The sequence below is a fragment of the Peromyscus leucopus genome, chromosome 7, assembly GCF_004664715.2.
Source record: "Peromyscus leucopus breed LL Stock chromosome 7, UCI_PerLeu_2.1, whole genome shotgun sequence".
Classification (NCBI taxonomy): Eukaryota; Metazoa; Chordata; class Mammalia; order Rodentia; family Cricetidae; genus Peromyscus; species Peromyscus leucopus.
Window position 1 is genome coordinate 45,148,278 of NC_051069.1, and position 12,799 is coordinate 45,161,076.

Sequence of the window (12,799 nt, forward strand, 5' to 3'; positions counted from 1 at the left end):
ATCATTTTTACTCATTAGCCCTATAACCCAATTTTTAAGAATCTTAAGGAATATGACAGCCTGTTCTCAGGCTGGTAGCTTTTGTGGCTACAAGGACATTAGACCAAAACAAAATTTTCAAGCCAGCCCAGGTATATTGCCATGTCCCAAGCAGTGTATTATTAACTCTTAATGGTCAGAGTGCCCAAGAAAAATCCTCAGGCCAAAGCCGCTGCAGTTATTATTCAAAATTCTTGCATCATTCAATGTTTATATTTTATATCTTTACAGAATTTGTCTATCTGCCTAATCCTGTCATTCTGTTATTCCTTGGTCATATGACATTACAGTGAGTCTGTATGTGCTAACTTTTCTAAGAAAGAGAGGTCCTGACATCTCGTTCATTTACCATCTTTCCACTCGATTTTTTGTTCATCAATATAAGTCTCTGTATAGGGCAGAGGTAACTTCATCTAGTCTAACTTTGTTGCTGTATATGCCACGTAATTGCCTGCGTGTATAGTGGGAAGAGGCTTGCAACGTGATCTGTGGCCAACTCCTCTAGCCCACCAAGTCTTGTTGGCCTTTTTAAGTTTACTTTGTTTTGAATATCTTGTTCCTGTGTAGGTACAGGAACAGCTGTCTCATAGACACTCATAAAGAGACTTCTGACTTCTTTATGTGAGTCACAACCTCCAAGGCATAAGGAAGACTTTCAAGTAGGTAAGGATATCTCCTTAAAAGAAGAAGAGGTAGTATGTTCAGGACTTTCTTGGGGAAGTTTAGAAGCAGCATAAATAATTCACAAGAAATTTTTCATCAATCCAACATACCCATATTGTGCAAATATTAAAAGTCTCCCAAGTATACAACAGGTGGAGATGAAAACCAAAAGTAGCATGGTGGCCATTATGTGGTTCAGCTTTGCTGGATCTTTGTCAAGCAGCTGTGCTGGCTTTATGACTTCTACTGTTCCCATCAGATATGGCTGCACCAGTCTACATTGTTGCTCAAATGAGAAATCACATAGCTGTGGTGATATTGTGTTCCCAATACATTGTGCACCCTAATAAACTTATCTGGGGTCGGAGAACAGAACAGCCACTAGATTTAGAGGCCAGAAAATGGTGCACACACACCTTTAATCCTAGCATTCCAGAGGCAGAGATCCGCCTGGATCTCTGTGAGTTCAAGGCCACACTGGAAACAGCCAGGCATGGTGACTCACGCCTTTAATCCCAGGAAGTGATGGCAGGAAGCAGAAAGGTACATAAGGCATGAGGACCAGAAACTAGAGCCTGGTTAAGCATTAGGCTTTTGAGCAGCAGTTCAGCTGAGATCGATGTGGATGAGGACTCAGAGGCTTCCAGTCTGAGGAAACAGGATCAGCTGAGGAATTGATGAGGTGAGGTAGCTGTGGCTTGTTCTGCCTCTCTGATCTTCCAGCATTCACCCCAATACCTGGCTTCAAGTTTGGCTTTATTTTTTTATTAAGACCTTTTAAGATACATGTTACACATAGCCAATTAAAAATCTGTGCAATTAGGTTGGGGAGCTAGCTCAGTCAGGTAAGTTAGCATGGGAATCTGCTTGAAGTGGAGACAGATCATCCTTGGAATTCCAAGGCCAGCCAGCTTAGCCCATTTAGGGAGTTCCAGTCCCATTGAGAGATCCTGCCTCAAAAATCAAGGTGGGCAGCACCTGAGGGTGTAATATCTGAGGCTGGTCTTTGGCCTCCATTTGTGCATGAGTTCCCACCTGCATGAACGAACACACACACACACACACACACACACACACACACACACACACACACACACACAGGATCTGTGGAACTAGGTTTCTTGTAATTTTCGCTCTTAAGACTGAGAATATTTCTACTAAACCATGCATGCGCTATCTCTGTCTAAGAGGAGTCATACAGGTTAACTAGTTTCACAAAGATCACAGGCTCTACTCTTGGTGTCTCAGGAGTGGCCAGTCCTGTTTGCTTGGCTTTGTGTGGCTAAAACTCCTTTCCTAGTATGTGGAGTCCTCACTCTGAGCCCACTATTTCACACATCAGGGGGCACTCACGTTGGGAGGAGCCATCCCTTCTGTAGCTGTCTAAACTATTTGTTTAGCCAACAGACACTTGTTGAGGACATGGTGTATGCCAGGCAGTCTTGAGCTGCTGGGATCCAGTAATGAATCCGACACTCATAGTCTCTGCTCTCACCAAAGCACAGGTTTACAGGAATAGAATATTATAAAATCTCAATTCTTTGGTTCAGTTTTGCTCAAGACATGGAATTAAAATCCAGCTTACATGGGGTTTGGAGTGTGGCTCAAAGGTAGAGTGCTTGTGGGAGTCAAGGTAAGGGTTCACAATTCAAAGTGGTGTCAAGGTCAACCTAAATGTCCTGAGAATGAAAAGTTCTAGATTAATGTTTCTTTTTGCTGTGGAGATAAAGGAGAAAATACTGGCGATGTTCAGTTAGTTCTCAAAAGGACACAAAGAGTTCAGAGCACCACCCATGGGTGATGTTGCTGAAGTTATTAATGGACCATCCCTGCGTCTAGACATAAAATAAATTTTTTTGGCATATTTGCTGAGGAAGACAAGAAGCTTTCCCCTTCAATATTGCATCAAGTTTAAGGAATGCTGATAATTTTTTCCTCTCCAAACTAGAATTTTTCCTTTAATCTTTATTTCTGAAGTGATTACAGTTGGGCATGGAACCATGGGAATGCTCGCCAAGTGAGAACAACAAAGTCCTGCCCTATTCCTGGAAGATAATCTTGGAATTCCTGAACCTGAGATGTAGCATTATGTGGTTGTTGTGGGAAAGTGTATTCTCTTCACTGTGTTTGTTTCCAAAGAGTGTGCTGAATGTGTTTACTACACAGGACTGAAACGTGCATATCAGCTGTATCCTAGCCTATGGCCTCACTAACCACAGTCTGTGGTGGTGTTCTATAAATGACCAAGGCCCTTGCCAGTCATAATACAACAGATTCTTTTGTTTTGACTTTATGAAATGCCCATGACATTATTAAAAAAAAAAGAACTTAAAAAAAAAAGAACTTTGTGATGTCTAAGAAAGGAATTTCTATACCTTTCCAGTGCTGAGAATTGAACTCAGGGCCTCATATATGTTAAGTATACACTCTACCATTGAGTTAAACCCTGAGTTCAGGAAATACATTTTTTTTAATGCAATGAGAATTTGCCTATCTAAACCTTATCTTATGGTGGCAAAGGACAAAGCAAAATAAAACAAACAAACAACCCCCACCTCAAGAAGTGAGTGGACAAGTAAACAGTGTAACATCAGAGAGGTGCTGTGAAGGAAATGTCCAAGGTGTTGGCTGTGCAAGAACACAGTCATTTCTGTTTATAGAGTATCATGGTCTTTGGAGAAGAGCTCTGTGAGGGTGAAGACACTGAACTACAGAACTGAGAGAGTTCTACCACTGTGAGCATGGGCAAGGCATTGAGCCAGCTGGTGGGGACTGGGTAGGGAAGAGGAGCCAGAGTGCAGGGCTCACCTGGTCTCACCCCCTGGGCTTTTTTGCCCAGCTGTGTGTTATGCTCTTCTGTGTTTCTTGCTTTGCAGGTTAGATTGCTTCCCCCCTCCAGAATCTGGCTCTGTAGCCACCAACAGGTATTACAGGTGTGTGTCACCAGGCCTGACTCTTCTTCTTTTTTTCTGGATCATTTTATTTGGGTACTGGACATTTTTAAAAAATCATAATTATTTTTTGTGTTATTTTGCTAGACTTGTTATAACTAACAGCATATGGTCTGGAGTGGACAGAGGAAAGAATATGTGTGTTGAAAGAGCAAAAGAATTCACAAAACCTGAAAACACAGTGGGAATAAACAAACAAAACCCCAGAAACACAAAAGCCCATGGGAAATGACAGAGGATCTAATGTTCTTATCATTGAGGGATGGGGGGAGATGGGGAAAGAGCAGCCTGAAGGGGTATTTAATAAAATATTACATCTTTTGTTCTTTTGGTTAGGTTTGCTCCAAGCTATTTTTTTTTTTTTAAAGGCTATTGGGAATGGGCTTGTTTCCCTGATTTCTTTCTCAGTCTTTCTTGGTATATAGTAAGGGTGTTGATTTTGGTATATTAATTTTGTGACATGTCACTTTCTGCAACGTGGTATCAGCTCTGTGAATTTCCTGAAGGAGTCTTCCGTTCTCCCTCCTCTCTCTGTGTTGTGAGCAAGCCAAGGCTGACAAGATAACCCTGACGATCCTCCCATTGTATTCCCAGTGTGGGGAGGCATTTGGGTGCTAAGGGAGCCAGAATAGCCTGTAGGCTCTGATACACAGTGTCCAGAGTCAATAGCTGTCCATGGGTACCGTCCAGGAAGACCCTGAACCCAGTCACTGGCTGTAGTGGCTGCTGGCCTGGATGGCACCACGGTGTCAAGGTTCTGGGACCTGCCCCCAACTCTTGACGCATTTCATCCAGTCACTAGCTGAATCGAGCCTGGGTCAGGCCTGGCAGCCGTAAGCCCTGACTGAAGGTCCTGTTTCTGAGGTACCCAAGAGAGTAGGAGCTGCAGGGACCTCTGCTCCCTGGTTTCCAGCGATGGCGTACCTCAGGTGACCCTTTCTGCTTCCCCTGTGTTGGAGTCTAAGACCCCAGCCCTGCCAGCCCTTCGAGGCACATGCCCTTCCTGAACTCCCCCACCCTCATCATCCTGAGTGTGCTCACCTGGAGGCCTCTAGACTTCCCACACCGTTTTCTGGAGGTCGGCCAGTCAGTCGCTTGCAAGTTTAGTACCCAGACGCCCTTTACAAGTTTCTCCATGCCAGCTCTTTCCTCTGCAGGTCCCCCTCTACCCTACCCTGCTTAGGTCTGCACATTGCCTCTGGGCATGACAGTGCAGCTGTGGATGGTGAGGAGGTGCTTTGGTTGCGTCTTCCCTGGACCCTGTACATGGAGAGTCCTGAATCCCTTACCCCCAAGTGCTCAGCCTTGTCCTGTTGTAGTGTGACCTGAGTTTCAAGTCCCACGGGGGGTGGGGGGGTGAGGGAGGAGGAGGATTTGTGGGAGCCCTGGAGTTTGTGGACTTGTATGGGGCTGCAGCCTCCCTTACACTGGGTTTCCTGGGAGAATACCTGCCTGTGATGGGTGTCCTTTGCCATGGGCCTCTAGAAGGGTCTGGATCAGCTTCCTAGTCCTGTTCCCCTTGTCATTGCGTCTTTTCCTTGCAGCAAGTGTCTTTCGTGGAAGAGAACAATGGTCATCTTCTTCCTGCCGCTTGTCTTATCAGGTCTTGCTCCTCGCTGTGACTTCACATATAACATGTTGAAACCGTCTCCTGCAAGGTTGGTGCGAGCAGGGAGTGGGGAGCTCTGTCTCTTTTCCTGGGGAAGGGTAAGCAGCACAAGTGGTCTAGTGTGTCCTCCTAACAGGAGCGTCATTGACCTGGAGGTCTGCAGCAGCCTCTACGCACCCCTTTTCTCTTTTCCCTCCAATCCAGGTTTCGCTGGTCTCGTCTGACCCCTTTCAAGATGATGAACAGAACAGTGGGACTTAGCACTGAAAACAATGCTCAGGGCAAAGCCTACTTCACCCTGGAAGGTCAGAAGTTCATGATAGTTGGAGGCTCCATCCACTATTTCCGTGTGCCCAGGGAATATTGGAAGGACAGATTGCTGAAGCTTCGGGCCTGTGGCTTCAACACTGTCACCACGTGAGTGCCTTCCTTTTGCCTTCATGACCTACGTAGCCTACGGGGCTCCTGGCAGGGTTGCAGACTGGCAAAGTCAGGGTCCTGTTTTTGAGAGCACAGCATGAATGCTTAGCTCTGGACTAGCCATTTCCAGCGGGTCCTTCGCCATTGTGTCCCATTGTCCCTTAAACAGCATACTTAGTTTCTTTTGTGACCGAAGCCTTGGATAAAGTTGATAGAGTATGGGTGCTGTTTCAGCAAGTGTCATTGGGTCATTTACTGGATACATATTTGAATTTTTTTATTTTTAATGATGGAAAAAAAGATCTTTTTAAAAATTTATTTATTTATTCTAATGTTTCCACATCATGTATCTTGATCCCTCCCATTCATTCCTTGTTGCTTTGCCCTCTGCCCCTGCACACCGCCTCCCCCAAATAAAACAAAATTCAAGAGAAAAAAAAAGGAAGAAAATAAAATAAGTAAAATATAAAAAAGAGAAGGAATTAAAAATCTCAGAGGAAGCTGCAGTATGACCCAACAAGTTATGCCGCACACCCCTTTGTCCATATATCTCTAGTTGCAAGTGTTCATTGCAAAGAGTCATTGGTCTGGTTTGAGAACTCTGGTCTCCAACTACACCATTCGATGCTGGGCACTCACTAGGGCTCTTCCTGGACATCCTGCTGGCACCCTGTGTTGTGGAGTTCCTGTTGCGGGTCTGGTCCCTTCTCGTGCTCCAGCGGATCATAGATAGTGTGGATGTTGGGGCAGGCCAAGTCATAACCTTGGGTCTGGGCCTGGCCAACTGTGGGGTTGGTCTGGCAGATGAGAAATGGGGACAGCTCTCCCATGGTCACGGAAACAAAAAGATCTTAGTCTGAAACTTCTATAATAGCTGCATAGTCTTTGTTTTTTTTTTTGTTTTCCTCTTTGACTGTCTCATACATGTATACAGTAAATTTTGGTCATTTTCACCTTCCATTACATCCCAACTTCCCACTGAAAACCTTCTTTCCAACAAATTCCTTTTCTATTTTCATGTCTATTTTCACAGACTCAGTTTAGTTAGGGTTTCTTGCATGAGCATGAATGGGGAGTTATTTCCTGGGGTCTAGGCAACTTCTCAGTGGCCACACCACTAAAGGAGGTGATGTCCCTTCCTTCCCCTAGCCTATCTGTAGTCCCCGGGGCGTTTATAAACCTTCCCTTTTTCCATGATGACACGTTGACAGGTCCATACTTGTGAAGATCTTTACAGGTGACAACAGCCCTTGTGAGGTCATGAGCACAACGCCATGTCATGTCCAGAGAACGTCTTTCGAAGCACCCCTTGCCATCCTTTGACTCGTCTGTTTTTTCCACCTTCTCTTTGGTGCTGTTTCCTTGGCAGGCTGGCACAAGCAGACCATTAGATCGAACACTACAGCAATCCTTTATCACAGCGCTTTAACCTGCTGCTGTGATTTGAGATTTCTCCGAGGAAGGCTGAGAGCAGCACTGATCTATGGATAGAAATCTATTTAGGATTAACTTTATTATATTTATTAGTATGTCTTTCAGTTCAGTGTCTTTATGGGATTCCTGAATGTACAAATGAGTGGGTCTCTGATACTTATGCCTTCTCTTGGGCTCTTTTCTTTCTGTTGGTTTGTCTGGCCAGCTCTGATGGGATAGTTTTTGTTTTAGCTTATTATATTTTATTTTGTTATATTTTATTATCTCTTAAAAAGGATGTTTTTTTTTTTTCTAATGAGAGATAGAAAGGGAGTGGATGCTGATGGGAGTTGGGGAGGAACTGGGAGGAGTAGAGGGAAAGACAACTGTAATCAGGATACATTATGTGAGAAGAATCTATTTTCAATAAGAGGAAAATAAACAAACAAAAAAACCCAAACAAAACAAAAAGACCATATTTCTATTTAGCAGACTGATAGTAGTAGTTTCTTCTCTGTAGCCCATGACCTTCCTAGCCAGATGCCCAGGTTTATAGTAGCAGGCATGAGTTACCTCCTGTGTTGTAGGTTTAAATCCACTAAAGAAGCAGTTGGTTACCCCTTAATATTCATGCTATTATTGGGTCAATGGGCACATCTTGCCAGGGTGGTCATTATTGGAACCTGCAGGTTTCATAGGTAAGGCTGTTCATGAGTCCCCTCCCTCCCCCTCCCTTCTGTCCCTCCTCTCTCCCTCCCTCCCTCCCTCCTTTCTTCCTTCCCTCCCTCCCCCCTCCCCCCCCTCCTTTCCTCCTTCCCTCCCTCCCTCCCTCCCTCCCTCCTTTCCTCCTTCCCTCCCTTCCTTCTTTTCCCCCTTCCCTCCTTCCTTCCTTCCTCCCTCCCTCCCTTCCTTCCTTCCTTCCTTCCTTCCTTCCCTTTCTTCCTCTTCCTCCTGGTTTTCTACTTCTTGATTACATTTTTGGTTAATTAGATAAGTCTGTTAATTACATGGTCAATTCATAGAGTTTTATTAAGAAAAATCAATAAAAAAATAAATGTGATCCTGTGATACTTGGTATCTAATATATGGAGAGAAAAGAGCACAGAAAGTATCAGCAAAATGCAATGTAGTAGATAAGGTTTTACATCTGTAATAACTATTAATTATATAAATGTGAGGACACTTAACTTGACATTGCCTTCTTAGTTCTTCATTAGTTGTCATGGGCTATACTATATTGAGCAGTTTAAAAAAAGAAAACAAACTTCTCAGTTGCTATCCATCCTGCAGGACTACATGAATCCAAGAGTGCTTGAGCATCCTTGAGATCCTTCCTTTGTGTGTCCTCCACTACCCTTTGGTGGCAGAGCTTAACATCTATCACCAAAACCGACTAAAGAAAATGTGAAGCTGAGAGGCAGTGAACTTATCAGTGGCTCACTTAATGTGCCAATAATTTAGTTAGAAAGAATTGATTTTTTTCTAGGTTTTGAAGTACAGTTGATAAAAATCTTGTACACACTAGGCAAGCAATCTACCACTGAATTATATTCCCAGCCTATAATTATTGGGTTTTCTTAAGAGCTATCTATGAGTGGCATCGTATGATTTTCCCACTCTTCTTTTGAAGTGGTGATTTGCATTGACAGTTCTGCTGATATTCAGTCACCTTGTAGTCCTTGAATGGACTCTAGTTGTAAGACACACACAGGTGTCCATGCATGAATTGACTGGTAGACACGGTTTGGTAGTGGTTTGTTACAAATATTTTATGTGTGCCTTTGTTCAGTAATCATCTCAGTCCTATGAGTAAGGTCACAGAGTGAATCTTTTTCTACTCATTGAAAATGATTTATACAGATTTACCCTCACAGTGAATTATTAAAATTTACCTGTAAGATCTTGTGATATAATCTATGGCTATGAGGTGATGATTTGGGGACCTTTGGTGATTATGAGATCATATCTTCTCTTTCTCCTGAATGTATCCCATTTGTCTATGTCTTTTCCTTACCCTTCTATTTTTGGATTCACTCAGACTAAACATTTCCCATTTTTCTGTTCTGTGCTTACCAGAAGTTATGCATTGTGTTGTGCAGTTGGGCTGCTTTTCCTTTCTTAATCTCCTCCTGTGTATCACTCCTTTGCTGTTGATTTTCTTTGTTCCTTATGACTTTCATTCCTCTAACTCTGGTTTGGAGCTGCTTTATCCATCTCCTCTCTCAGTTAGTTTCTTCTTTACTCAATGCTATGCTACTAAGAGAATCGAAAGTCATGATAGTGTGTTTGCCGGGTGGATCCTTCTTTTCCATTTTTATCTCAGGCCACATTTACTCTCGATTTGCAATTTTAGAATTGATTTGCCTGCTAGTAGTTGGAGGAGCAATTTTACCTTATCTGTATATTTTTTATTTTTATTTTTCCATACTTTTTTCTTAAAGTCACTGGTAAGTAGTGTTCATAATTTTCATTCTGTTCTCACAAATTATAGATATGAATGTTGCTATGGATATTCTTTTCAGCAGACCAACTTTTTCATTCCTCCACCTAAATGCAGTCAGTTCCGTTGTCATATAAGACTTTTATCACCACAAACCTCTCACTGCACAAAAACTGCATGTTTCAAAATCAAAGTTTTCGGGAAACAGGAGATTAGGAGCCCTACGCTCCAATCTGTGTCATTGACACACACAAAACACATGTCCTTTGACACAGGGAACTTGAGCCCTGTGGCTGTTGGCCCTGGATTCCTCTCTCCTTTCTGAGATGGAGAGGTGGGACTGTCCTTTATCTTACTTGCTTATAGAAACTATTTGACTACTTTTATTTTAATTAATTCTTAGTAATAATTATTGAGAATTATACATATTTTTGTTGTGTTTTCCAATTCTATTTATAATTTTTGATAGTTATTTAAAGGAGTGGGGCTGTGGGAGAACATATATAAACCTATGAAAACCTAGGATAATCGATATCTTGAAACATAGTTGGATAATAGGGGAAAGATGGTTGAGTCTGTGTAGCAGAAGTTAATTTTCACGAGAAACTTCAACTTGATGCAATATAGAGTGACACTAGGGGGAAATACGATGCTTATTGTACCTCTTTCTCCTCTCTTCTAGCTACATCCCATGGAACCTCCATGAGCAAGAGAGGGGGAAATTTGACTTCTCTGAGATCCTGGACCTGGAGTATGTGGTCTTTCTGCTTCTGTGAGCTGACCCAAGCAAGCATGCAGCCGAGGAGGAGGATATTTGATAAAGAGGAACACTCAGTGTGTCTCAGCTCTGAGGTCTTGTTCTCAAGAGGGAAAGGGTCTGCACCTAGAATCTGGGCATTCCCTAGCCATGACCTGCCATCCCGCAGCTTCTGACCCTCCTTTTCACGGAAACAAGAGGGCTAAGACACCAGATGTTGCCAGACTATAGGAGGAGTCAATGCACCCGAGTTGGGACTGGGGCTTCCTCAGCTTAGCAATGCTGATGCTGGGTACTGAGCCCCTGTACCCAATGTAACCCCTCCGGTAGGCCTCTGGAAATGGTTGTGATGTGGGGAGCTTGTACACACCCAGATCTTAGGGCCTCTGGTCTCCTGCCTGGTGCAGGGGTTCCCTGGTGTGTTGGGCTAAGGAGAAGCTACTCCCCACCCCAGTTGGGAGAGGAAGGGGAAGGAGATGGGGGACATCCTTATATCCTGTTGTGTCTGTGGGCTCCCTCTATACCCAGCTTCCCCTTTGGACCACTCAGAAGGGGCTGACTTTGTTTCCCTTTCTAGGGCCTATGTTTTGCTGGCTGCAACTGTAGGGCTGTGGGTGATTCTTCGACCAGGGCCATACATCTGTGCTGAGGTTGACCTAGGTGGGTTACCCAGGTGAGCTACCCCAGAATCCAGTGCTGTGGCTTCAGAAGGTGTTTGGCTTTACAATAAGTAACTTTTCAAGCCAGTGAGCATGATTGCTACTGTCACTGGCTGTGTCCTGAACTGAACTGCGCACTTCCTGCCCTGGCAGGCGGTACCTAGAGTGAGGTGGGGAGGCTTGTGTTCTGCCGTCGTCCTAGGTTGCAGAAGCAGACTTGAGATGTGGGTCCTGGTGCAGTGAACATGTGGCCGTGAAGACCAGTGCAAGGGGAGCTCTGGCAATGTAGGGATCACCATCCTGCTGCTCCACAGGAGAGGTGTAATGGACGTCTGCGTTCTCTTCACGAGCTGGAAGAAAGGGACCCAAGGCTCTAGAGGAACATGATGACAACTTCTGGGCTTGTTCTAGAGACCCCAGATGTCTCTGACTGAAGGCAGGCCACCTTTTCACATGCTGAGACCTCGGCTACTTCTCTGCCTTCTTGCTTTTCTGGCTTATTGTGTCATCATAACACCTTCTCTCAGCCTAGGGTGAGAATACAGGGTCCTTTTCTGTCATCCTTCTCAGTGACAGGACACTGGTACTTGTAGGTTCTGCCTTAGGTTAGCCCTGCTGCTCCTCAGGTCAGAAAGCAAAACAAAGCTTTTCTTCAAGCCAAGGATCTGCTGCAGCCAGGTGATGTATAGAAAAAGCCTGAGCGTAAGCTGGGGGAGTATTGGGAAGGCCAATTACTCCATGAATGGCTTAGGAGCCTGGCCCTTACCCTCCCCAGCGACCTGTGTAGGATGTTCATTGGCCTGTGAGCCACTGTTTTGCTTGAAGCCTTGACTCTTAGAGAAAAATATGACCCTGTGCCTGAGGAGTGGAGACTATGATAAGGATAGAGATCGAGTTCTATTCTAGAGAGTTGAATGAGAATGGGGTTCTGGGAAAAAAGCTAACACTTGGGAGTGTTGCCAGGATCAGCCCTTCAGCTCAATTCATCAGTGCTGGGAAGATCTAAAGTGCCTTGAGATGCTCTGTCCTCATTTGAATCACGCATCTCTGGAGTCCTTGAGGAGAGTACAAAAAACTTACATGCTACAGATTCCTTGAGCACTTTGAGTATTCTGAAGCTCTGGTTGTTAGGTGGACAGAAAGACATCCAGCTATATAGGTGGCTCTGAGCAGAGCAGCTGTGCTCAGCTGACCAGACCCATCTTCTTTCCTGCTTCTTGTTTCACACACTCATGGTTTGCCTCTTGTCCCTAGCTGGCTTCTGCGCTACCCGGAGTCACAACTGAGAACAACCCACCAGGACTTTGTTGAGGCTGTTGATAAGTATTTTGATCATCTGGTTCCCAGAATACTTCCTCTCCAGGTAGGAATGTCTCCCCTCATAATCATCAGAAAGAGCAGGGTGGCTATGGAGAAGGAAAGTCGGGATGAGTTACCCCTCAGATGCACTTTACTGGCAGGGTTAGAGAATCATGAACTGAAGTTAGATGAGTATTGGCATCATACCACTGGCAGTATGTTGGCATCTTGGGAGAGTCTCCAGTTCCAAAGGACGGGGGTAGTTTATCATTCTGACAGACTTTATTGTTTTGTGTTTTGGAGAGTTTGGGGGTGAGCTCTGTACTAAGTGACCTAGCTTGACCTGGCCTGTATGTCGGGAGTCACAAAGCAGGAAAACTCTAGATAAAAGTAAGATTGTAGCTCAGACTGCCACAACATGGTTTCTTGATCCTCTGTCTCAGAGAGCTGCAAGGGAGCTTGGCCTGATTTCTGAGGGGTGGGGGCTGCTAGGTCTGTGATCTAACAGTGTTCACTTTAGAGAAATACTGTGGCTCACCATTGAGAAGG

General features: G+C 44.4%; 1 protein-coding gene across 1 annotated transcript in view; it reads left to right on the forward strand.

The window, feature by feature from the left end:
* The first annotated feature begins 5,207 nt into the window (after nt 1-5,207).
* Nucleotides 5,208-12,799, forward strand: part of LOC114702581 (beta-galactosidase-1-like protein 3) — a 41,569-nt gene continuing 33,977 nt past the window's right edge. Inside the window, exons 1-5 of the mRNA XM_028883041.2 lie at nt 5,208-5,311; nt 5,467-5,679; nt 10,218-10,286; nt 10,870-10,965; nt 12,206-12,314. Coding sequence (XP_028738874.2) covers nt 5,223-5,311; nt 5,467-5,679; nt 10,218-10,286; nt 10,870-10,965; nt 12,206-12,314 — 576 coding nt within the window. The 5' untranslated portion in view covers nt 5,208-5,222. The remainder of the gene's footprint in view (nt 5,312-5,466; nt 5,680-10,217; nt 10,287-10,869; nt 10,966-12,205; nt 12,315-12,799) is intronic.